The sequence below is a fragment of the Branchiostoma floridae genome, chromosome 1 (assembly GCF_000003815.2).
Source record: "Branchiostoma floridae strain S238N-H82 chromosome 1, Bfl_VNyyK, whole genome shotgun sequence".
Classification (NCBI taxonomy): Eukaryota; Metazoa; Chordata; class Leptocardii; order Amphioxiformes; family Branchiostomatidae; genus Branchiostoma; species Branchiostoma floridae.
This window is the reverse complement of record NC_049979.1, coordinates 4,820,933-4,847,262: the sequence shown is the minus strand read 5'-3', so window position 1 is coordinate 4,847,262 and position 26,330 is coordinate 4,820,933. Positions and strand designations below refer to the sequence as shown.

At 40.3% G+C, this 26,330-nt stretch overlaps 2 protein-coding genes across 2 annotated transcripts in view; both read left to right on the top strand.

Moving 5' to 3' along the window:
• LOC118413398 (V-type proton ATPase catalytic subunit A-like) overlaps positions 1-8,213 on the top strand; it is a 17,605-nt gene extending 9,392 nt beyond the window's left edge. The window contains exons 8-20 of the mRNA XM_035816764.1: positions 123-262; positions 1,149-1,363; positions 1,881-2,018; positions 2,319-2,470; positions 3,068-3,230; positions 4,170-4,278; positions 4,721-4,843; positions 5,361-5,475; positions 6,308-6,515; positions 6,815-6,874; positions 7,046-7,140; positions 7,266-7,437; positions 7,867-8,213. Of these exons, the coding sequence (XP_035672657.1) occupies positions 123-262; positions 1,149-1,363; positions 1,881-2,018; positions 2,319-2,470; positions 3,068-3,230; positions 4,170-4,278; positions 4,721-4,843; positions 5,361-5,475; positions 6,308-6,515; positions 6,815-6,874; positions 7,046-7,140; positions 7,266-7,437; positions 7,867-7,959 (1,783 nt within the window). The 3' untranslated portion in view covers positions 7,960-8,213. The remainder of the gene's footprint in view (positions 1-122; positions 263-1,148; positions 1,364-1,880; positions 2,019-2,318; positions 2,471-3,067; positions 3,231-4,169; positions 4,279-4,720; positions 4,844-5,360; positions 5,476-6,307; positions 6,516-6,814; positions 6,875-7,045; positions 7,141-7,265; positions 7,438-7,866) is intronic.
• Positions 8,214-10,276: 2,063 nt separating this feature from the next.
• The window catches only part of LOC118419559 (TBC1 domain family member 23-like), a gene marked incomplete in the record, with an annotated part of 17,624 nt that continues 1,570 nt past the window's right edge, over positions 10,277-26,330 (top strand). The window contains 19 exon segments of the mRNA XM_035826004.1: positions 10,277-10,497; positions 11,447-11,558; positions 13,468-13,573; positions 15,137-15,341; positions 16,132-16,255; positions 16,659-16,783; positions 17,190-17,236; positions 17,773-17,876; positions 18,211-18,339; positions 19,289-19,384; positions 19,888-20,058; positions 21,023-21,065; positions 21,565-21,674; positions 22,184-22,314; positions 22,667-22,752; positions 23,275-23,407; positions 23,761-23,819; positions 24,374-24,509; positions 25,264-26,269. Coding sequence (XP_035681897.1) covers positions 10,457-10,497; positions 11,447-11,558; positions 13,468-13,573; positions 15,137-15,341; positions 16,132-16,255; positions 16,659-16,783; positions 17,190-17,236; positions 17,773-17,876; positions 18,211-18,339; positions 19,289-19,384; positions 19,888-20,058; positions 21,023-21,065; positions 21,565-21,674; positions 22,184-22,314; positions 22,667-22,752; positions 23,275-23,407; positions 23,761-23,819; positions 24,374-24,509; positions 25,264-25,345 — 2,040 coding nt within the window.

The window sequence follows — 26,330 nt, the reverse complement described above, 5'->3', positions numbered from 1 at the left end:
GGAAATGCATTTCATTGGCCACAAAAGAGAAGAATATGTTTCCTGTTTTGTCTGTTTTTGCTGCACCTCAACAGAAGTTACAGTTAAACTTAAACTGTACAGAAAATAATTTCATTCCTTGAATCCTCCCCAGTGGTGACTGCAGAGCGCATGGCAGGCTCAGCCATGTACGAGCTGGTGCGAGTCGGACACAGTGAGCTGGTGGGAGAGATCATCCGATTGGAGAATGACATGGCCACCATACAAGTATACGAGGAGACATGTATCCTCTGTAGTCTGAGTAATATCAGCTAGTTGGTAGATCACTCTGAAGTCATTTATTTGTACATGTACTTCATCGAATTCAGTTTCGCCTGTCTTATGTTTGTGGATCATATCCGTCCCCATTCAGAAACACTGCACTGGATACTATACACTCTCTGTACAAACCTCTCCCTGGTGCTAAATTTTCCCCCACTCTTATAAGTACCAGGGGTAGACCTGTCCTTGAATATGTCCCCCACTCTCACAAGTAGACCTGTCCCTGGTGCTGAATGCTCCCCTCACTCTTGCAAGTATACCTGTCTTACTCTCACAAGTAGACCTGTCCCTGGTGCTGAATACTGCCCCCTCTCTCACAAGTAGATCTGTCCCTGGTGCTGAGTACTGCCCCCACTCTCACAAGTAGATCTGTCCCTGGTGCTGAGTACTGCCCCCACTCTCACAAGTAGATCTGTCCCTGGTGTTGAATACTCTCCTCACTTTTGCAAGTATACCTGTCTTACTCTGACAAGTAGGTCTGTCCCTGGTACTGAATACTGGTACAACTCTCAAAAGTAGACCTGTCCCTGGTGCTAGATTCTACCCCCAATCTCGCAAATAAACCTGTCCCTGGTGCTAAATACAGTACTACCCCCACTCTCACAAGTAGACCTGTCCCTGGTGCTGAATACAGGCACCACCCCCACTTTCACAAGTAGACCTTGTACTAACTATTGTCCATACTCTCATAGGTTAACTTGTCCCCGGTGTTGAATACCACTCCCTTGTATATAGCCATGTGAACATGTCCCTGTGCAGTAGTGCATCAATTACTGTAATTGATTGTACAATACATCAATATCACTCTTCACGTCTATAATGTAGAATATATCCTTAACTTTGCCTAGCCGGTGTAACTGTTGGTGACCCAGTGTTGCGTACAGGGAAACCCCTGTCGGTAGAGCTGGGACCAGGTATCCTAGGGAACATCTTTGATGGGATTCAGCGTCCTCTGAAGGACATCTGCGACCTGACACAAAGCATCTACATTCCTCGTGGTGTCAACACCCCTGCCCTCAGCCGCACCGTGAAATGGGAGTTCAAGCCGCAAGCTGGAGTTAAGGTATCCCTTTCTCACTCTTTCATACTCCCAGAAGCTAACCATCCCAAGGGCTCTCTACAGGGATACCGGGCTAGCCGAGGAGGACTTGGGCAGACAGACTGGCATGGGCTACAGTGGTGCATGGACTTACCCTGCCCGCCTCCTCACACTCACCCCCCCACCCCCACCCTGGGGGTCGACAGATGATGATGAGGAGGATCCCATTCTTTCTTACTAACTACAGTCCCTCATTGTTTCAATGATGTCTGTTTTGCATGCGATAAATGTTAGCTATCTTTGTTACACATGATTCTGTATGATTATGGTTGCAGTGTTGACTCGTACATCTAAGACATTGATGGCATCAAAAGTGAAAAAAAGCCTAATTCAAGACTGTTGTGACATTCTTTTCTGTATTTGGTGGTCACATCAGGCGGTACTGGTGAAGGGTTGACTTGTATGTCTAAGACATTGATAGCTACAAAAGTAATTCAAGACTGTTGTGACATTCTTTTCTGTATCTGGTGGTCTGTTGTAGGTTGGCAGTCACATCACAGGAGGGGACATCTATGGACTGGTCCATGAAAACACACTCATCAAGCACAAGCTGCTACTTCCATCCAAGGCTCACGGAACTGTCACCTACATAGCAGAGCCAGGCAACTACGATATCAGTGTAAGCATTGCACAGTCAATAACTACAGGTCATAGATATTGCTGGGTTTCTAAGTTGGGGTTTTCATGAATGTTCATGTAGAAATAGTGTACCTGTTGCCATTTGATGGGGGTGTTTGCTTCATTTTTTGACTTGATATGCAAAGATGTGGTGGGCCTTTGTATTCATAGACAATCATAGTTGCTTAAGATGATTGTTTTGTTTGCTAGCCTATGTCCTTTTTCCTAACTTTCCATAGCTTATACCTTCCCCATGACCCACATGTACATTATGTTGCACTAAACCCCCTGATCTGTGCAGGATGTCGTGTTGGAGACAGAGTTTGACGGTGAGCGCGAGAAGTTCACCATGCTGCAGGTGTGGCCCGTGCGACAGATGCGTCCTGTGTCAGAGAAACTGGCGGCCAACTTCCCACTCCTCACAGGACAGAGGGTGCTAGATGCTCTCTTCCCGTAAGTGTCTGTATGCCATTCAGATAGCATAGCGTGAACAAGAAAGAGCTATTAAAAACCTGACTCACTCCAATTCATAGAAGTTATAAGATTCAAAACAAATAGTTCAGGTGAGCTTATTTCAACTTTTGCTTCTATTAAACATGGCCATATGTGTGTTTAAAAACATAAGCAGTGCTTGAAATACTGGGTGCATGTGCACCCAGGTGCACCCAAAATTGGAGCTGTGCACCCAATTATTTTCTCTAGGTGCACAGGGTGCACCCAAATATTTTCTTAGGTTTATGTATGTAAATATATCAAAGTATATTTAGTGTACATGTTCATCATATTCTTGACATTCGTTAGAAATGTCTGTTGTTTAAGAATTTGATAGCTTGTAACTAAGTTTTATTATTAGGTTATTACTTAAATTTAAGTGGTGCACCCAAAATTTTTTTGGTGCACCCAATTTTTTAAGCTGGGTGCACCAGTGCACCTAATCCCAAAATTGAATTTCGAGCCCTGATAAGAATTAAAATATCATGCATATACAATTCGTTCTGATTACAAAAATCACAGATTTAAAGCTGCAATTTCATTCTGTTCCTGTACCAGGTGTGTGCAGGGTGGAACCACTGCCATCCCAGGTGCTTTTGGTTGTGGGAAGACTGTCATCTCCCAGTCTGTCTCCAAGTACTCCAACAGTGATGTCATTGTTTACGTTGGATGTGGTGAGCGTGGAAACGAGATGTCGGAGGTTCTGAGAGATTTCCCCGAGGTCAGTCATCTGCCAGTGTTTCATCATATGTAAAAGTATTGAAAAATTGTGGTATGATTTCTTGTGCTAAGTCTTGTGAAATTGTAAGAAGTGCACATCATGAGCTGTTCTGCTTAGCAGATTTTATAATGTATGCATTGCCTAAACTTTTATTGTAAACTGTATTTTAATTGATTTTGATTTTATCTGTGTCAAACTTGTATTATATTCACATTAGCATGTATGATAAGGGCAGCAGATTTCATGTGCCTTTTTGTTTATTGTACGTGCAAGTTGATTATTGATTATTTATGTATGACTGGTTTATTTCGAAATTCAACAAATTGACAATGACATTGCAGCCACACGGCTGAATTGCGACTTGTCATTACAAACCGTTAACATCAAAGTGGTTAAAATCGAGGCAATAACATAGATTCTTAAAAGGCATTTCAGACCGACAAATTAAAACAGTATTGGGATAAAATGAAGTGTCATTACCAAAACATTTAAGATAGAATTTACTTAACACAGTAATATCAGTATATAGCTATTCAAAATACATAATGCTATTTGGTACAAAAACACTGAGGTGACAATTACTCGTTCAAAAGGCGGACCATGAAGGGTACAGCGCTGTTGCGATAGCGTTCAGTTCTACAGCGAGTAGTGTTCAGTTTGTGGGATGATCTTGTCAGTCTGCCACTGATCTCACCTCTGGCTGGTGGCAGTAAGTGCAAGAAATGTTCAGACTGTCTGAGAGAGTTAGCAAAGTTTTTGATCAGGTCAAGACGTCGTGCTTGTAGAGAAGGTAGTCCCAAGTCAGAACAGGCATCGGTGTAAGACGTATTTACTGAACTGAAGTGATAATGAGCAAATATAAAGTCTATGCAACTGATCCAAAGACCAGTGGTTCTAATCATCTTAAGAGTGTCTTGTTTGTCTCTTTTGTCCCTTCAGTTGTCGATAGAGATTGATGGAGTAGTTGAGTCAATCATGAAGCGTACGGCGCTGGTGGCTAACACATCCAACATGCCCGTGGCAGCTCGAGAGGCTTCCATCTACACAGGTACATGTACAGGACAGACTCCTGGGAACAGTCTGCATATCATCTGCATATTTCCCGTTTTTTGCCATTGCTTGTTATTATGGAGTTGGCTTTTCCATCCTTACTTTCAGTAAAGTTAGTGTTTTTTTTGTTTTTTATTTTTGTAACTGTTCTTGGTGCAAGTCAATGTGCAGATGTTGGCACATTGACGCACCAAATCCGTATGTGTTTTTGGCTCACAGTTAGAAAGATTAGCCGAAGAGGCTCGGTGGACGTCAATTTACCATATTATAGGGAAAGTCGTGTAAATTGCCTTTCCAAAAGGCACAATGTCCGGGCATGGTGGGTATCGAACTCGGGACCTTACAGTTCCAAGCCGAATGCTCTACCAGTTGCGGCACACCAACGCCACATTGTTACATCATGAAACCATAAAACATGCTTTGTCTCGTTTTTGTTTCAGGCATCACGCTGTCTGAATACTTCCGTGATATGGGCTATAACGTCTCCATGATGGCTGACTCCACCTCCCGTTGGGCTGAAGCTCTGCGTGAGATCTCTGGACGTTTGGCTGAAATGCCTGCAGGTTTGGTTGCATTTATCTCACCTGCTTCCATGTCCACAAGGATGTATAGCTCTAAATAAAGAGACTCTTTTTTCACAACCATTACTCTATTCTCACCAACGTTTCGGTGACAGTCTGTCACCTTCTTCAGGCAATTCTGACTGGTTCACATTGAAACATTGGTGAGAATAAAGCAATGGTTGTGTAAAAAAAGTCTGTATTGTTGCATTCGAATGAATAAAAAGAGTCTCTTTATTCAGTGACGTACCAACCTAATAAAACTATTCAGAGATGTATAGCTCTTTCTTTCAAAAGGGTTGACAACAGGGTTGTGCTCTTTGTCAAGTGATTCTTATTGTCACTGTTGCTGTAACTGTGGAGTGAAATGGTAAAAAAAAACTTGGCTTAAGTCAAACTTTGCAACCCAGGTCTCGCTTACTGTAGATAGTAATTTATGTCAGTGATGTATCCAAACTTTATGTTTTACAACAGTCTTAAGTATGTGTCCATCATAAGTAATGCCCCGCTTGTGCCACAGATTCTGGTTACCCTGCCTACCTCGGCGCACGACTTGCTTCCTTCTACGAGCGCGCAGGACGGGTGAAGTGTCTAGGAAACCCTGAGCGAGAGGGAAGCGTCAGCATTATTGGAGCGTGAGTAGTCTGCTAACTTCATGATCACCTCAACATATGCACATGATATTGTGAAAACTTTGCCATGCACAAATGAAATTGGATACAATTGTCTACAGGACGTGCTGTAGGAGTAGTGTGATTGTTGTGTTGTTTATTATTATAGTGTCACCCATACATTGTCAGCCATTAAAGTTCTGGCCTTGTACTTCATCATACTTTCATCTGCTTCTCTTAATTGCATTTAAAAGCTTTGTGAGCTTGTTCTGAGAAACGTAATACTTCCTTGAAGTTATAAAGAATGAAACCAAAGAGTTGGGATGAAGTACTTTGTACTTGGATATGTAAATTAAAGAACCTTCTGGTTTTGTACAATTTCAATTCGCTGACGACTCTTTGTGTGGAGGGGGTGGCCACTTAGTTTAATGATTTGTATATGTGTATGGGAGAAAGAGGGCAGGCTAGGAGTGCTACTCCCTGTCCGCCACCCTACAGTTGGGTGGAGGTGAATACCGATAACAGAGGTTGAGAGTTACAAGTTATTCAAGGCATTTTTAAATGTGCCTGTAGAGTCTTATCTTTGACTATGTGTTGACTGTAGACATCCAGACTGTTCGAATGGGTACTGTAAATGCAGAAATTTTCTGGTGGTTTTATGTTTGCAGTTTTTGCGTTACCAATTCACCGTGAACTTAAAAACATGGCAGTAAGAGGCTACAATGCATGGTACTTAGTAACTATAGCGAACTTAAAACTACCTCAAACAGTCCTTTTCCCGCTAACGCGAAATTAAATCCCTGCGAACTTATGCATATACAGTATATTTACTCTGCCTGCCCATCTCTCCCTGCAGAGTGTCCCCACCAGGAGGTGACTTCTCCGACCCCGTGACCTCCGCCACCCTGGGTATCGTGCAGGTGTTCTGGGGTCTGGACAAGAAGCTGGCCCAGAGGAAGCACTTCCCCTCCATCAACTGGATCATCAGCCACAGCAAGTACATGCGAGCCCTGGAGGAGTACTACGACAAGCACTTTCCTGAGTTTGTGCCGCTCCGGACTAAGGTAGACATTCCAACGGTTGTCTGTGTGTTTTGTTACAGTTGTTGTTGTTTTTTGTTTTGTTTTTCTAGCAAGCTTGTGTAGTCTACATGTCTGCAGGATTATAAGGTTGACATCTGCAAATCATCCAGCTTTATCCTTTCAAAGGCGGTCTAGAACAGCCAAAACTTGTGACCATGTATATCAGATAGCTTTCTTTCCTGTAATATTGTATACCTACTTATTGTTTTTTTTTAACATACATCCGTTGTCTTGTGTAACTGTTCACGTAAAACACTGACTGATTTTCCTGTTTCATACAGTGTAAAGAAATCCTTCAGGAGGAGGAGGACTTGTCAGAGATTGTGCAATTGGTTGGCAAGGTTGGTAGACACCTTTCTGAATTTTCAGGCATTTTGTTTGTCACCTAAACACTAATACATGTATATCTATAAGCATACTCTTTGAAAGAAGCTTAAATCTATGAGTTGCCCATCACATGGGATACGCAATTCAGATCATGAGTTAATCACTGAACTGTCATCCTTCTGAAGGGCTCCCTTGCTGAGACAGACAAGATCACTTTGGAGGTAGCCAGACTCATCAAGGATGACTTCCTACAGCAGAACGGTTACACCGCTTATGACAGGTACGAAAACCCTGCACATAAAAAATATCCTTGATATTCTGAATGGAAGAAAAAACATTTTAAAACAATCTTGTACCATACATCTTATATTGTAGACACAATGCTCTTGTTTTTCTTTGTCTTAGATTCTGCCCATTCTACAAGACTGTTGGGATGATCCAAAACTTGCTGGCGTTCTATGACATGGCCAGACATGCTGTAGAGACCACTGCCCAGAGTGAGAACAAGATCACCTGGGCTATAATCCGGGACAACATGGGCGACATTCTCTACAGGCTCAGTAGCATGAAGTTCAAGGTATGTATGTAGTGTTGTTATAAATTGTACCTCAGGCAAAAGTTACGTGTAATTGATTTGTTTTGTAATTTGAATTGTTGAATAGATAACAACTTATAGATTACATAACGTGTACTAGTTTTGATTACATAACATGTACTACTGTAAATGCAGAATTGTTCACGGTAGTTTATGTACGCATTTTTTGCGGTGGCTACTTCACCGCGAACTTAAAACCATCGCGATCATCTATCCAAAATTATATTGTGTGGCTACAGTCTGTGATACTACTGCGAACTTAAAACCACGGGGAAAATTCCATTTCCCCGCTACCCGAGACATTAAATGTTGCAGTATTCGTAAGTATAGTGGTATGGGAGTTGGTGCCCTGATATGCCATGTACACATACAACCTGTCAAATTACTAACACAGAGAATTTTATTTCTTAGGATCCAGTGAAGGACGGGGAAGCTAAGATCAAGGCTGAGTACGCCCAGTTGTATGAAGACATGCAGACTGCCTTCCGGAACCTGGAGGACTAGTTCAATAGGAGAAGTAATTTGTCACGGAAATCTTCAAATGTTCTACATACTAGTTAACAGGGTTTGAGAAATTTTCTAAAATTCACTTGTCCTATTGGGCGAGTACAGAAAATTTACTTGTCCAAACTATTTTTCACTTTTCCAGTCATTTAAATGACATTTGTCTAAGTACTGGTACTTCAATTCCATCAATGGACTTCTTTTATTGTTGGCTCAATTTTTCTGTGTTGACCAATGCTTGATGCTATGACCATGAAAGGTAACAAGTATATCAAAATCTCTCTCATGGAAAAATTTTACTTGCCCGATGGGACAAGTGGACTAGGACATGCACTTGCCTGATCAGCACTTTCACATGCTCTGGACAATCAGGCTAGTGGACTTGTCCGACCCTGAAGGTAGCTAGGTTTCAACCAATAGCCTCTAGGTGAATGAATGTGCACCCCTTGTAAAGTACATGTACATGTATAATGTGTTTATGTGATAGTCCGTGTGGCAATACTGTAAATGCATTTAAGTTCGCGGGGATTTAATTTCGCGGTAGCGGGAAAAGGGACTTTTCGCGGTGGATTTAAGTTCGCGGTAACACCATAGACTGCAGTCTAATTCCATAATAGAAAAATGTTCCTGGTGGTTTTAAGTTCGCGGTGAAGTGGTCACCGCGAAAACCGCGAACCTTAATCCACCGCGAACATTTCTGTATTTACAGTAGTTTGGAGTATATCTGTTGGTGGCGTCGTGAGAATTTATCGTCAGTACATTCCTTCAACGTAGCTATCATGGAGAAAATAAATTATTATGCAGAAGAGTATTTAATGCTGACTCTTACTCGGGAGAAATGTTTCGATGCAGCAGAACACAAAGCTGCATTATTCATGTGTAAAAGGTAGTGACCAAATACTGAATGGGAGATACATGTATGTAGATGCACAAAGAAAGAGCTAAAAGTATACATTAGAATTAATGTCTTTATAAAGGTATTAAAGTACCTGTCAATTTTTTTTCTTATTTCTACCACCACTACTGAAAAAGGTTTTATTGTGCTATGTGAATCCAATCATACCAAATTTGAATGTATTTCTTGACTTTCTTGATGTAACAACTACATGTATTAGAAATGACAATTCATATTGCTGCATATGGTTAACTTAAATAAACTACTTGTAACCTAACAACTTTTGAAGATTCTTAATGGTTAAGAGTTGAATATGTCTACAGCACTAGTCATTGTACTGATTGTCAATGAGGCTCCTGATTTGTTGCTTCAGAGATTTTTTAAAAGTGAAAATATAGCAAGCGTGCATCCTAAATGCAACGGGCAAGGAGGAAAATTTGAATATGACCATGTCCACTCCATGAACCTGAATGTGCCAAGGCATACGCCTGGTCCTTGGGCTTTGTTTTCATTATGTTTTTCCAGTTAAGCATACATATTTTTTTTTAAATCCGTGAATCAACAAATTAATTTTGTGTGGCCTAGCTTAGAATCAACTTTAAGTTACTCGTAAAGTACCAAAAAGGATTGTCCTTTCATGACTATTTGGCTCAGACTTTGACCATTTCTAGTAGAGTAAAAGCCAACATACACATTGACATTTCAAAGTGTCACATTTATCAATCACGAGACAGTAGACCCAGAAATGTTGCTTTATTCAAGCATTGATGAAAAAGTAAATGTTTTCCTGTGTATCTATCTACTTGTAATCCCTCCTGACATCACATTTAAACAGAAATACCCTAGAGGAGATGAGACCTCCAACCTCCACCTTGACATGTTGGATATCCTGTTAAAAAGTCACAGAGTCACTGACCAGTGACCAACATTCTTACCACACACACCTCTGATTCATGTTTTTCTGTGGTCACCAGATACTGAAACTTTGGAAAAAGGCTGCTTCTCTTTAAAACAAGCGTCTTAGAATCTAGAAATACAACAAGAATAAGTAACGTTCATGTTTGTTTTTCCATAGCATGAAATGAATGCAAATGTAGTAGTGTAGAGTAGAGTAGAGTTCTTCTGGTGCAGGTAAGAACTCCTGTTCCAATTTAGGCCGTTCACCCATTCTCAGGACACTGTCATTCCTCGTAACTGCGGATCATACAGGGCTCTAAATTTCTAATACACAATATGTTGTCTCCTCTGGTTAACGTTATCAAGTCAATCTTTAAAACAGATGCACGTGAAAAAACGTGCATGCATTGTAACGTTACATGCATATACAAAAGAAAACACAAAAAGCATGTAACGTTAGCCTCCATATAATAACAGTCGTGTTATGTGCACTATACTACTAACATGACGTCACCATTACTATCTTGAAAACAAAAGTGCCAGTGGATACGGAAATCTTCTTTTACCATATCAGACCTATCGGTGCGAATCAATAACTTCATATAACACCAGTTGTTCGACTGACGAGCTGATCAGTTGGATGATATTTGCATATTAGAGATAACGTCATTAATCACGAATGTTTGCGTTGGACACGTCACCAAGATGGCGGAAGTAGACGAACAGGAGCTGGAGTCGGAAGACTGGTGAGGATGGACATTTACTCTGTTGGCTGTTACTTGCAATAGCTTGTTCTTCTTGCCGTTAAGTGGTTGTTTGAACACTCCGTCGCATCTAGATATGAGCTTTGAAGTTGACAAAGCGAAGACGGACCGTTCCGTCGTCACGGTAGCACAATAACAAGTCTTGCCCCCCTCCCCCCGCCCCTTGGTCAGTAGTTGGTACTTAGTGGACAGCTGGAGGGATTGTACACTAACCTTGGGTAAACAGAACTAGCAATCAGAACCAGGGTCGTTTCGTGATCATAGGAGCACACGTCATGGTCATGTGGTTGTACCATATTCATAACTACACTGATAAAATTTATCTTGTAATATTGATATTTTCATCACATGATGTTTTCATATCTTATAACGTTAACATGTTCGACTAATTTGTTTATTTATTTTGACATTTATGACGTGTTAGAAAGAAAAAAATATCGTCATACTATGTCTAGATCAGGTGTCCTTTGTGGTTTTGAATAGAAAATGCATGTAACACATCAATGTCACATTTGTCATAACGTTACACTTACAGGTAGTAGACTCAGTTCGAATAACCCTCATTCCCTGTCAGAGACTGGGCTTGTCACCATGTTCTTTAGATATGACATTTGTGCAAGAACCTTGTGTTATATGTTCCCATCATCTTCGCCCACACATGTTCCTAGGGGTGGGTACAGGCATAAAACCGTTTTTTCTTGTTGGACCGGTCCGGAAAAAACGGAAATTCAGTTGACCGGATGTTGGACCGATGTTGTAGTGAAGCGAACCAATATTTTGAGTATCACTCGTTCACAAATGATTAAGTCCAGGTTCAGATCCGGAGCTGGACCTAATGCTCTTGACCTGTACTGTACCTGTACTACTAGTACCTGAATTTTCTGTGCCCACCCCTACCTGTCCCCCTAACCCTTTATGATGTGCTCTCCAGGCAGGTGGAGTTAGAGACAGCTGTGTTAGAGGGCAGCTGTGACATCGGAATCATCCGGAACATCTGCAAGGGTCGGCAGGTTCCTGAGGAACTCAGACCGGGGGTATGGAAGGTGAGCAGGGACTTCATTTAAGCTAATGGCACAACCCTCCGTATGTGCAAATACGTGCTGTCTACGTACCAAAACATTGGCAATCTTTTAGGATCCGTAAGCAGGGTTCGAAATACACATACTTAACTTGCAATTTGCATGTAATTTTTGAGATTTGCACGTAAAAATATTCTGAACTTGCAATGTTGCATGTTGAAAATGCCTGGCTTATAGTAGAAATACTGAGGCCACGGTGCCTTTGTTTGTCTGACGGGGATCGTCACCAGTCGTCTGTAGGTGTTATAAATAATCAAATTTGGCTTTGCTGCAAACTTACATGCTGATTATGTGGATATCTTTCCAAAATTTCAAGTTCTGTCTATATTTCCATGTGCCGATTTCTGTCCGTCAAATTTTCAAAAGTGACAGAATGGCCAAACTTCTTATCCGTCCTGAGCAGCAAAATTCCGCCAAAGGACGGAATGATGGATACTGGCTAGAACATTGCAGTGTTGTATTTTGTATAGTTGTATTTTGCATGTTAACTTTTCAAATTGCATGTAAAATTTTTGCCAACTTGCAATTTTGCATGTAGCAAAAAAAAAAGTATTTCGATCCCTGCGTAAGTGGTAAGTACCGCCTCCGTACGAACTCGTAGGGAATCCGACGGATTTTGGAACACGCAGACACGTCATAGAAAATTTATGTGCAGGCAAAACTTTGTGTGCCATCGGGCTGCGGATTCGCCACCCCCCAATTTGTGATAGCTATAGTGTACTTAGTATGTTAATAGCCTAAATGTCAGAAGATGCGTAAGTTATCAATTTGCAACCACCTGTCATGTATTTATGGTTGGTCATTTTAGCAGCAAATCATGGTGGATGGTACCATTTCAAGCCCCAGGTTCCCTTTAACACTGTTGTACTAAGATTGTGCGCATTTGTTTGAGCAGCTATATAACAAAAGCAATCAGTCTAAAACACCTGGCAGAAATACACACTTTAATCGAAAGTCTTGGACAGAGCCAGTCACTCACTTCAGCTGACATATCAATCATTAAGTCATAATTCATTATCTACTGAGTTGTTGTTTGTTGACATCAGTATAAATATACAGAGGTAATGTGTCTTATGTTCATTCTCTATCTGGGCTATAAAAGTGTAAGTGCTTTAATGTAAATATGGCCTCTGTCACAAGCACCTTCCATTATCATGCATGACGAATGGTTTGCCAAAGGATATTTTGACATTCAAACCATAAGGGAGGAGGGAAGGCTTGCTTATTCAATAACATGCCTTTAGTTTCTTCTTAATTAGATTACTGACAGGAACCTTTCTCAAAGGAGTCAAAGGTACCAGTACGGCAGTAGTAAGTAGAATCTAATCAATATCTTGCAGAGACATCTACTCTACACATAAGCTTGTGAGAGCTGACAATCTTGCCTGAAATTCCAAAAAGACAATCTCCAGGCAGATCTGCCAGTGGCATAAGGAGTTAAGCTGGCTAAGAGTTAATCTCCAAGCAGATCCTACAATGGCATAAGTTAATACCAAACCGGCCAAGGAGTGTAGACAGCCAAAAGGTGTCAATTTGCCTTGTAGGTGTCTATTTCCCCGGTAGCGAAACAAACTCTTATGCCGGCTTCACTCCTCTGCCAGCTTTTGATACTATCTTATGCTACCGTAGGATCTGCCTGGAGATTAGCCAAGAGTGTCATCACCCCAGTGGCTCCTTGGCCAGGTAAACTCATTATGCCACCGGTAAATCTGCCTGGAGATTAAACTAAGGATGGATTTAATACTGTGTGTTATGTTGTCAGGTCGATGCAAACCAGATGCAACTGGTGCAATGATGTAATTGTAGTATCAATCTCAGTAGGTCTTTTTTAATTGCAGAACGTTAAACATTTTGAACATCTTCTCCATGTTAGATCTGCTTGAACGTAGCTGCAAAGGGAGACTCCATGGAGTCCTGGGATGGAGTGTTCGACTTACCGCAGCAGGACGTTCTCAGGCAAGACTGCCTCAACCTCCTAGGTAAGAGAACTAAGACTGCTCTCACACTCACACAGTATCATGAAATGTGACATTACATGACAAGTGTTGCTGCCTGTTGCCTACTTTAAAATCTGTTCACATTGTGCATGTATTATTAGCACCAACATCAGGATATCCATCTTCTGTATCCATTTGTAGAGTTTGAATTGTGATATGTCAATGAAGGTTAGAGTTAGACATCCAGGTAATAAGATGACACCGACAATAGATAACAGATGTATACACTGACAGTTTCCAAAATCATATCCAGTTGCTTAAGTAACTGCTTTTTGGTACATGTGTTGTGATGGTTGAGAAAATAGCAACAGGTAATGAGGTAATGCAATCAAAGTCTTTTGGGATATAGTTAATCATCAAGCTGGGAATAGTGTACTGTTGTAGGGGCTACCCATCTGTTTCAAGATGAAATAAATAAATAAATAATAAAACTTATTGGACTAATTCCTGTACTCCTGATTCCCCACTGCTCCAGTTAGTTGTGCCCTAATATGGCAAAATGAAAACAAATCTAGAATAGTTGATAGAATTTTCATCAAGCAGTGACTGCTTTTTAAAGGTAAACACACGTACCTCAAAATTTTCGTCATCTTGTTCATGGAGTGACCTAGTTCTCGAAAATATGAAGTTACGTGTGTTTAGAGTCCATTCCAAGACACCATGCGGATGTTTGTTGCCAGTGTTTAGAATTGATTTTAAAGTTTTGTAATTATATGTCTAGGACATTTGATAATTCAGAAATATTTTTAACACTGTTTCAACTTTATAAATATTTCCCTGGTCCTGTAAAACTTTGGAAATATTCATCGTGTGGAATTGGATACTTCTAATGGTTTCTAAATAATGATAACACTGTTAACAGCATTCTACCATTATTTACAATTTTCTACCATTTTCTACCATTTTTTGGAAATGGTTCAGTGGGCTGGGAAGATAGCAATTCACACATCCTTGCAAAGTATGGTTGGGTGCCATGCAACAATGGCCCACCACAAAGGATCCACCAGTGCCCAGCATTGAAATCTAAAAATATACAGATGCAACAATAGGGCTTACTTTTATGGGGGCAATAAACTAATTTTACCATTTGGCCAGGTTTACCATTTTTTGTAAATATTTGTTAATGTAAAATAATCACACAGAGGTTTCACAATTATTCTAAATAAAGATATTTTTGTACAGTTACTTTCAAAATGTTTCTAAAATATTCAAAGAAATTCAAATAGATGAGTATTTTCTAAGTCAATTTTTTGAAAATAATCTAATTATTGTGGCTCAGATATTCTTTTATTGAAAATAATTCAGACTAATTATAAATATCGCCTAAAAACCCTCATGGTGTCTTGGAATTGACTCTACCTTTAAAAGCAGTCACTGCTTGACGAAAATTCTATTGACTGTGCACATGCGTGACCAATGAATCTCTTCAATGAAATCTAGAATAGTAAATAAAGGATGACAGTTATCATTTGGAGTTGGAGGTAGCACAATCTAAATGTATTATAATCACCACTGATAAATAATCAGAACAACATTTCTATATAGAAAAGTATGACGATCTGGCAGAAGAGCAGCTGGCCCTCCTGAGCGACATGGAGTCAGTGCTCACGTTCTACGCCAAGTCTCGCAGTCTACAGTACACCTCCGGGAACGGCTGGGTGGATATTCTGGCTCCTCTTATTCCACTGCGTCTGCCCAGAAAAGATCTGTACAATTGCTTCTATGCCATCATGACCAAATATATTCCAAGGTAATTATCAACAACTACCCGGTAACACTAAAGCATGTCATATACATCAAGCATGTTTTACCGTAAGTATGAAGTTAGATGATGTGTCACAACCTCCTACAATATGATTGATTACATAATCATACCTGTTACCATGAGGACAAAGGCAATGTGCATATATGTATTAAGCATTTACATATTTAAACCAGCAAAATGTCTATGGAAATATAACAGTGCATATTACAGTGCATGTCACATACAGATATTCATTTTTTTTTATTCTATTTTATTGAGATTCTCCATATACATATGGAGGGTATGGCGAAACAGGTGTCAAAGACGCCTTTTCAAAGCCACCATACCGTTGGCTTTGTTGTTCGGAGTTTCCATCTCCTAGGAGGACTTCCGACCAAGGATGCAAGGGGTTCCTCCTACCCCTGACTCGTGTGTCATGGCGGGTGCATCATGCCCGAACATGCCCCTATGGCCTGTCACTGCCACTAGCCGCAGCTATGTACTCATTTACACCTGAGTTAGGTGAGGAAAGTCGTGTAAAGTGCCTTTCCCAAGGGCACAAGATCGGTGACACGGCAAGCGGATTTGAACCCGGGACCTCTCGGGCCTGAGACCAACGTGCTCCCGATCGTGCCACGCGGTCCCACATTGCCCTCTTTCTAACAATGATAGAAGTAAAACATATCGTTAATAACTAATAAGTTCCCTGACTTTTAGATGTATCTTTCGTTGTCAAATTTTGTGGTGTAACATTGGAAAAGGTATTAAACCCTAATTTTTGTTGCTCTGTCCTCAGGGACTGTAAAGTTGATGGGAAGCCATTCCACTTGTTCAGGCTGTTACTGTTGTATCATGATCCTGAGCTCTGCAACTTCCTGGACACTAAAAGGATATCAGCAGATATGTATGCTCTTATGTGGGTAAGTATCTTCTCTCAGTTCTCTAGACAAACCCAGAAAAAATCTGTGATGCTCTTCCATACATTTTGTATCTAAGTACATACAGTATTGTCAGGTGACAGTTCATACAAAATGGTTAGTGTTTTTCATGTATCCATAGCCATACACCTGGTGTGCTTACACTTGAGACTACTGCCTTCTTTTTCAGATATACATAACGTTAGTTACTCTGCGAGCAGAGGTTGGAAGCGGAAGATCATGACTCTTTTTTCCCCCATGCACAACATGCACTTTGCACTTTTACCCCACCAACCTCTGCTTGGAGAGTGAATTTTAAGTATCATAAAGGACTGCAGCACTAAGTTTTGCTTCCTTTCCTAAAAGGTAGAATCGTCTTATTCTGTGTTTTATTGTCCCCCTGCAGATCCAGAGCCTGTTTGCGAGCCCGTGTGAGTTGAGTGTGGTGCAACCCATGTGGGACCTGTACTTACAGCAGGCGGACCCCTTCTTCCTGTTCTTCCTTGCACTAGTCATACTTGTAAACGCCAAGTAAGTATCGTCTGAGATTAAAGGTGGACTCTCACTGCACTAGGGGCACCGGTGCGGTGCGGCGGGGTTCGTTCACTGTGGCAACGATGACTTATTGGCAATGATGACTTATTGATGATTTTTCATAATTTAGATATTGCGTAATATGCAAATTGAAAGTATTACTTAGAAGACAACAAAATACACAAAACGGAAGAAAATTGGTTCTTTATCTCCGAAATTTGTTGAGTCATCCACGAACTCCGCAGTGCCGCACCGGTGACCCAAGTGCAGTGAAAGTCCACCTTAACACTGACAATGCCCAAATCCATCCAGTTAGACATTTTCCATTTTCTGCTGTCAGATTGCCAATCCCTCAGAATTTAATGATGTCATTTATCAAGCAACTTGACTTTCCTCTTCACAGAGAACAGATTCTTCCTATGGAGAATGAAGATAAGCAGGTCATTATAGGTATGTATATGCCTAGCCTGTTGTTTTGAATTTTTTTTATCTATTTATTAATCTTTTAGGTCAGTCACTACATTTTTGAAAAACTGATTTCCAAGGGAGCCCAAATCAATCAACGATTAATCTGATTATCCAAGTTCTTGAAAACTTATTCAGGTAAAATGTCTCAATGATAAAAAAAAGTTGATTCCTGCTTTGTTTACAAATTACAAATTACTGTAAATGCATTTAAGTTCGCGGGGATTTAATTTTGCGGTAGCGGGAAAAGGGACTTTTCGCGCTGGTTTTAAGTTCGCGGTAGCATCATGCACTGTAGTCTCTTACTGTTATGAAAAAATGTTCGCGGTGGTTTTAAGTTCGCGGTGAAGGGTCAACCGCGAAAACCACGAACATTAAACCACCGCGAAAGCTTCTGCATTTACAGTACATTCATTACAGAGTGCTAATACAAAACATAGCATTTAAAGACAAATACTTGCAGTTGACACATATTACTGGCAACTTGCTACAATGATTAATCTCGACTCTGCTTGTTGCAGATACCTTAAAAGTCTTTCCTGCCCAACTTGAAGCTGAAGATATTGAAGATTTCTGTGCCCTGGCCCTGTACTACTCCTCAAGGACTCCCCAGTCTTTCAGAAAGGTAAAGAGTTTCTTTCTAAGAAATTTGTCTAAGATACAGTTTCTTTAGACTTGTGGTTAAAACATGCACCCTAAGTTGAGTAAGGATACTGGACCAGGTTACGTACTGTAAACTGTATCTCTGCTATATACGTTGTCTCTTCTTGCCTCTTCCCTCATTGCCTCAATGAAAAGTGGCCTGCAGGCCAATTTGAGCTTTCATGATTATGATCAAATGGAAAAGTTATCCAACTGTGATGTCACAGAAAATACTTACATAGAATGTGCAATTACATTAGATATTCTCCAGAATGCTGCCCATGAGAAGAGTATAACCATGTTGTTGTTGTCTTCAGGATTACCAGTACATGTTTGGAGGCAGCCTGACAGCCAGAGAAGATGCAGGTGATGAGGAGATGCTGTCTCAGGCCCTGTGTCTGCCTGTGTCTGTGGCTGAACTACTGCAGGCCACGGAGGACTCAAATGTAAGTAACAGCGGGCAGATTATTTTTGGACTTAGCTGCATGAGTACTTTGGACTTTTGCTTGTAGCCTTTTACAGCTTAAACTTACATAGCTGATATTTTATGATAAACTTTCGCCGGTACTTAAGGCCACACCAATTTAATTCCTTGGTTCACGGATTCGCTCGCTCCTATTTTTTGGAAAATAAAATAAAAATAAAAATTACCACTCAGCAAATTTTCACCATTAATGAAACCATTCACCAACTTTCTGGTGTAGCAAATTGGCCTTTATATTATAAGCTCCTTAAAGTGTGGGTACAGGTGCTGTTACTGTACAATAATAGTGTTTTTGTACTTTTTTCAAGCTGAAAACTTTTTTTCTTTATGTTTTGGATTAGCCGTTACCTTTACCCCAACCATTTTACAATTTTTATTTTTATTTTTATTTCGCCCTCTCGCTCCATATTTTTTATGAAAAAATCCGTGAACCAAGAAATTAAATTGGTGTGGCCTAATGGATCATATTGACCCCCAGCAGGGGTCTTCACGCCTTGTTGAACATCAAAAAATCTTATTTATTAAAAACATATCAAGATTTTGTGGTAAATCTTGAGGCATTTTAAGTTGATCTTGAGACGTTTCGAGGCAATCTTGAGATTTTTTCTTTGACTCGAGACAGCTGCTAACATACAGCTTGTAATTACTGCTGCTATAATGTCTATTAAATCAACTCAGACTTTGTCTGTAACAAGAGGTTATAGACCATAAAGATCTACTGTACTAAGATTTTTATATAAGATCATTGAACAATATTTGCATACTGACTACATTACATGTATAAGAGCCCATCCTATTGCTGTCAGAAAAGGGTCTGCCTCTTTTCTGTATACTTTCTCAAGTGATCGTCATAGATTAATAGAATCATGATAAGATTATTAAACTCAGTTTGGTCTGCCTCCTTGCTCCAGGGCGACAGTGTACACTATTTTGTTGTGGATTGCAGGCCTGCTGACCAATACAATACCGGGCATCTTTCCACTGCTTTTCATTTAGATGCTAATCTGGTAGGTACTAAATGTTCTTCTTTTCTTGAAGTGTGAGATAGTAAAGTAATGTAGCAGGCTGAAAGTAACTTGAAGCCCTGCTAGAATACTTCACAGTTTTTATTCTGTGATGCTTGAGTGAAGTTCAAGAAATGAAAGTAGTTCAGTGGAATACTGTAGAAATAAATGCATTTAAGATCGCGGAGGTTTACTTTTGCAGTAGCGGGTAAATGGAGTGTTTGCGGTAGTTTTAAGTTCATGGTAGCGCCATAGACTGTACATAGTCACATACTATAATGGAAAAATGTTCGCAGTGGTTTTAAGTTTGCGGTGAAGTGGCCACCACGGAAACCGTGAATATAAATCTACCGCAAACATTTCTGTATTTACAGTACAGTGTGATTTGATTGACACACTGATGTTTCCCACCCTAAAGAATCCTAGCTCCAAACTTTCTTCACTCTGCTTCTATTAAACTCAGAGCTGTAACATAGAAGTCAACACCAGTGCCTCTTGTGATACAGATGTTGCAGGTCCCGACAGAGTTTGCCCTGGCTGTGCAAGCCTTGTTTTCGGCGCAGCGCACAGCGATAGCGGCGGGGTCGGTGGCAGGTGGGGAGCACCTGTGCTTCATGGGGAGTGGTCGGGATGAGGAGGACCAATATGTACACATGGTGGTGGCACACTTCCTGCAGGTGGGTCAGGAGATGGTCCTGGATGCAATCTAATTTACATAAGGAGCCCTAGAACCATGATGAAACCATGATGACCTGGACCATAGAACAACATACCTTAAAATGATCTGTAGACAACATGCTATCATTCTATGGTAGTGAACTAAATAAGTACGGGGTGGGCTACAAAACCACATGTCTAGGCCTCTTCTGAGAATCTTGTCCTGTACTATCGAGATAGTAGAAGCCGTTTAATTGCACACCCCATTTGCCAGCATATTTCGTGCAATTATCCGGATGGTGCAACAAAGTAAAGTAATCCAGCTGGACCACACCACTGCAGTTATGTTCCTGGATGCAATCTTTCAATACAGTAGAAACCCCCCAAAATAATTCAATCAGGTTGGTAGATCATAGGACATAGTTTTCTTTTACACAACAAGTTTTTCTCACCCGCTGACGTTTCGATGTCTGTCAGACATCATTCTTAGAGCTTCTAACTAGAGTTCTGCTTCTTGCCACTATATGAGTAAGCAAGAGCGCCACCTACATTGGCTACATATAGCGGCAAGAAGCAGAACTCCAGTTAGAAGCTCTAAGGAAGATGTCTGACAGACATCGAAATGTCAGCAGGTGAGAAAAACTGGTTGTGTAAAAGAAAACTCCCATGTCCCACAGTAGAAGCCGTTTAATTGCACACCCCATTTGCCAGCATATTTCGTGCAATTATCCAGTTGGTGCAACAAAGCGAAGTTATCCAGCTGGACCGCACCACCACAGGATTTGGTGATCCTGTGCAATTAACAGAAGTGTGCAATTATACGTTGTGCAATTAACTGGCATCTACTGTATACTTAAATGATTTAAGGGAGAGGGGTGCCTTGCTATGTTTTATACTGTATATTGAACTGTCATGCTAACTTTGTATTCTAATCCATAGAATGAATTTATCAATAAACTGACTGCAGCTCTTTTCATCTTACAGAGACATACAGCCTTCATCAGTTTAGCCAGAGGAGGCTATCATGGCAAGTATTGTCAAATGGTTGTCTTTATTCATACTACATTACAGTTTTATATACCAGACACAATATTCCCTTATCTAACACATGTTTTCTCCTTTTGATTCCACGTTTCATAATGCTTCTATGCATCCTGGTGTGTGGTTGCCATGCATGTTTTTTGGAGGGAAGACTCAATTTACCTTTTCAGTACAGTAGAAGCCGCTTAATTGCACGGCCTATTTGCGAGTGAATTTGGTGCAATTATCTGGCTGGTGCAATAATGCAAAGTTATCCAGCTGGATTACACCTGTTTGGGATTTGGGGATTCCGAGCAGTTAGCAGAAGTGTGTGTTAATCCAATGTGCAATTAACTGGCTTCTACTGTACTGATAACCAGTGAGTGAACATTGGTACCATTGATTCGGAGCATTTATTATTCCCTGTCAGTTTATTGCATCTACATGTAAGAAAGCAGTGTCAGGTCAGCCATCAATTCTGAAGGCATTATTTTGTGTCTCCACAGCGCTACACACTGAGCTTGTGAAGAGAGAAGAGAAGGGTGATTCTAACTTCTCAGTCAGGACCTGTATAGTGTCTACTGCAGGGGAGGACGTCAATGGGGAACATGACGGGGTAAGATCTCTATCTGCTATGTGCAAACATTAGCTATCATCTAATCATGAATATTTTGATTGGGAAGCATTGGATTTATTGTGTTTGCTTCACAATGGTTTATGACAATAATCTTGGTACATCTTACATCTACTTACTTATGCACTTTTTATGCACTTCTGTGAAATTCTTTATTGCCCTGCAACAGTTTACATCATAGATGAGGACACTTCTGAACATGATGATGTTACTGTAAATGCGTTTAAGTTTGTGGGGTTTTACTTTTCGCGGGAGCGGGAAAATGGAGTGTTTGCAGTGGTTTTAAGTTTGTGGTAGTGCCATAGCCAATCTGAGAGAGAGAGAGAGAGTACCATAGACTGGAAAAAGTTTGCGGTGGTTTTAAGTTCACGTTGAAGTGGCCACTGCAAAAACTGCGAACATAAAGCCACCACATACATTTCTGCATTTACTGTATCTTTCACTATGACTTTGAGAATAATATGAAATAACCGTAATTGTTTGCCTTACAGAGATCTGGGGCGCAGGGAGCATCTCTCATCAACAAGCTGTCCAGCGCTGTCAGACACAAGTCAGACGTCATGAAGGAACAACTCTCCAAAATCAAGGACAAACTGGCAGAGGGGGCTGGGCCTGTAGAAAGGTGGCTGTTTTCAATTTTTATACTGTCGGTACACTTTGGATTAGACAATCTCTTGCGTTATTTTGAACATACACAATTATAGGAGCCTCATAAGCCTGTTTGGAATGGCTACTATTCTTACTGTACTGACTTGGAGATGTCAGTGCAAATCATCATCAAGCTTTGTGTCTCAGATGTTGTATAAATGAAAGAAAATATGCTGCTAATGTAGCATTACTTCACAAGTACAATCAATAGAAAGATGGTAACATCAGATTTTGTTGTAACCTCATAGCCGTGTAGATTTTCTTACATGGCCGTGGAGACTTCTGTTGAAACTGACTTTCGTCTGTTTTCTCCCTGTGTATTGCAGACATGTAAGCAGCAGTGACAAACTAGGCAAGCCCTACCGTGGTGTCAAACCAGTCTTCAGTATTGGGGATGAAGAGGATGACCATGGTATGTTTGTCATTGTTCTTTTCTCTCTCAGATCCCAGTCTCTGTCTTTATGAATCTATTTTGTACTTTTTTGACAGGATTTAGTTGTCTAGTGCCTTTGCCTGTGCTGCTTATCTATCAAAAAGACTCTTCTTTTCAAAGTCTTTCGTCATGTAACCCAATGTCTGGAACAACCTACCACCAGACACATGTACAACTCCAAATCTGACCTGCTTTAAGAGACTCTTGAAGTAAAGTAATGACCAAAACAAATGTACACCGACTATGAACACTGAACTTTTCACCCTACTATATGTCTTGTACTATGTATTTGTATTATGTAGTGATATATGGTGATTGATTTATTAGTACTCAATGTAATCTGTATCTCTATGTTATATTTTATCTGACCCTTACCTTCCTCATGACCTCAATAAAAAGTAGCCTGCTGGCAGATTTGAGCTTCTCATGAATGAATAAAGGTTCAAACAAATATACAGGTGTGTGTTACTTCACTAATGTATAAGTCTATCCCTGCATCAGATGAAATTGACAACTTCAGTGTGTCTGACGATGAACATGAGGTGGTGAACTTGGACACGTGGTTGAAGAAGCCAGACGTTATTCAGCACTTTCCCTGTCAAGAAGTCAAGGAGTCGGGTCATCTACTGCCAAGGTTTGTTGTTTGTTGCAAAAATGTTTGCCTTCAATTTTGGAAATGCTCCACGCCATGCCGACAGGATGTGGAAATGACTTCAGCTTCTCCGCTTCTCTGCATCTGTATTAAGTAACTTGTATACTGTGTATGTCATTCAGCAAAACATACCATCTACCCCGTATGCATTCTGTATATCTGTTGTTCTCAGAATGTTAATAGATTACCACTGAAAACATTCCCTTAATGATATCTCAACATACCGGTGGTATGAAGAGAATTTGTGTTAAACCTTTGATACGTAGTCATAGCTCAGAAACAAAACCACAGCCTCAAAGATTGTTGATTTGTTTTCCCATTCTGCCCACTTGCAGCCACCTGTTACTGACCAGCACTCACATGTATGTTTTGAGAGACAATCCAGACAGAAAAGGTGAGAAATTTAGGAGAAAGTGAATTATACCTCATTAACTCGACCTTGTTCAGGGAGAGCACCATAAGCAGTATTTTTGTGAATCACTAGATGGTTCACACATCCAAAGAAAAGCATGATGGAACCTTATATGATGACGACCCTACCCAATAATCATTTCCTTTTGTGCTTCGTATGAGGTGCACGCGTCGAGTTTGCTCAAGTACGTTCGGTACCGGTAGTGACTCATATTTCATCGTTGGAGTCTGGATCCCAGAGGATTTGAATTTGAGAGCTAACACTCCCGATTCTAAGGGCCGACGTCAGCCCTTCGGTTTTTGTCAGAAAACCAAAAAAGAAGAAGAAAAAAGTTGGATCCCGGTTAAAAAAATAAAGTAGAAGTTAAGTTTTGAGGCATTTGACCTTGAGCTTAATCAGTGCTTTAAGACTTTGTGTATTTCTTTGCCCTCTCTGGATTTATTAGCAGCTTAGTATTGTTTTAAATTTGAAGGTATGTAGAGAATATTCTCATTAAAAATTAGTGCATTTACTCACTATAATTGTTCTACCCACAGGAATGTCGTTCATCCAGTCCAGACATGCGCTAACAGAAGTTGTGAAAATAACATCCAAGAAAAGACATCCTGATTTGATCACCTTCAAGTACGGGATCAGTGAGGAGGAGGGTGTCCAGGTGACTGGCATGGAGAGGTGAGCTAGCCCAGGTCTAGAAACCAGGCTCTGAGTTCAGATTCAGAAGCCATGTCCCTTTTTCACCAGTTCTTCTATGGCTATTGCTCCAATGATCTCATACTAACAGTACTTGTCCCTCTGCTGAGAGCCTTTCAGCGAAACACTAGGTTCTCTTCAAACTCACATCACTATATACTGTTCAATTGCCAGTTTCAAAGTCCTTCTACAGCAACAGTTTCTTTACCCAGACAGCAAAATTATAGAACTGTCTCAACGACCACTGTATCCCTTCTGTCTACCTACAAAAATGTAACTTAGCAGACTTCAAAACAAATGTCCACCACTATCTCCTTGCACCATTATTTCAAACTTGATAATTGCCTTGAAGTGGTCTCATGACCTTGCATTGAACAATCTCGTTAAAAAAAAGGAATGAGACAGGTGTTGATAGGGTTACTCTACAAGCAGAGGTTAGGCTCCGGCTGTTTTTGTAACGTTTTTTTAGTCGTTTTTATCATTTTTCTTTTTCTTCAAGTACGCCAGCCAAACAGCCAAAAGCCTAACCTCTGCTTGGAGAGTAGATAGGGTTACATGTCAAGACCTTTAACCATGAAGCTTGATTCAGCTAAGGATTGATTCATGATTGATGTTACCACTAACTCATCAGTGAGTACTGAGAATCAGAAGTAGATCTTTTTATCCAAATATTCTGTTCACATTTTTCAAGATAGAAAGGCTTTTAATATGTACTGACGTGTTTTGTTTTGTCCAGGTTTCTGATCCCCGAGGCAGCAACCTGCACCAGATTTATCAAGGAACAGATCCTCAAGGTACTGGATGCCACAGACAGCTGACCTCCTGCAACGCATCATTCGTGCAATTCCAGATTCCTTTTGATCAGTGTTCAGCTCTAGACAGACAGACACAAGGGCACAGTACGCCATGATTTACCTTTAGAGCTCTTCCGACAATTTGAACTGAACCTGTTCTATTCCTATACCTTTCCTGTATTGTTTTATGTTTTGTTGTTTTCCTTTTGTCACCTTTCTGGCTAATTTATGTTTTACCTTTTGTTTGAAGGACATTTTGTCGTTTGTGAAACTAGACACTAGAGTCCTGTGATATAATTATGGGTACATCCATGTATGTGATACATACATCATGGTACATACATGTAAATGATAATACATTTTGCATAATATGATGTCCATTCTGGTAACTTAATTAATGATTCCTATAAGAGGAAATACCTTAAGATGTGGTATGATATAATATTTAGGGGACCTAACAAAAATCCAATTGCATTGGTTATGTGCTAAGACTAAGATGACTTCACAATCTCTGACCTACAATAAGGCTCTACATTAAAGTAATCCTTTCTACTATTCCACTTACTGCACACTCTGATCTGTGCAAATCTTTTCAGCATAGTGTAAGACAAAGACTAACATTTAGTACAATTTTCACATCCAATTTCAACGATAGTGAAAATGTTGCATTATAAATATACAAACCAAACTTTCCATGTTTTGCACTTAAAGATGAGTGTTGCTATGCTACATGGAACAGCAGGAAAAGCTAGACGTCAGTGTTTCTGCTAGTGAAATTATCATGTCAGTGATGAGGGTGGTATGTAACCCTATTGAGGCAGACAGCACCTTTTTTTCCTAACTCTTGGTGGCTATTGTAAAAATGTATGCTTTTATGGACCTTTTTTGTGCTTTCCTTTGCCATGTGGCACATGAAATGACATATCTTTATTGTATTATTATTATTATTATCACCTGGATCGTTGGAGGATCTTACAGCGCACATAATTTTGCTGTGTATTGTTCGCTA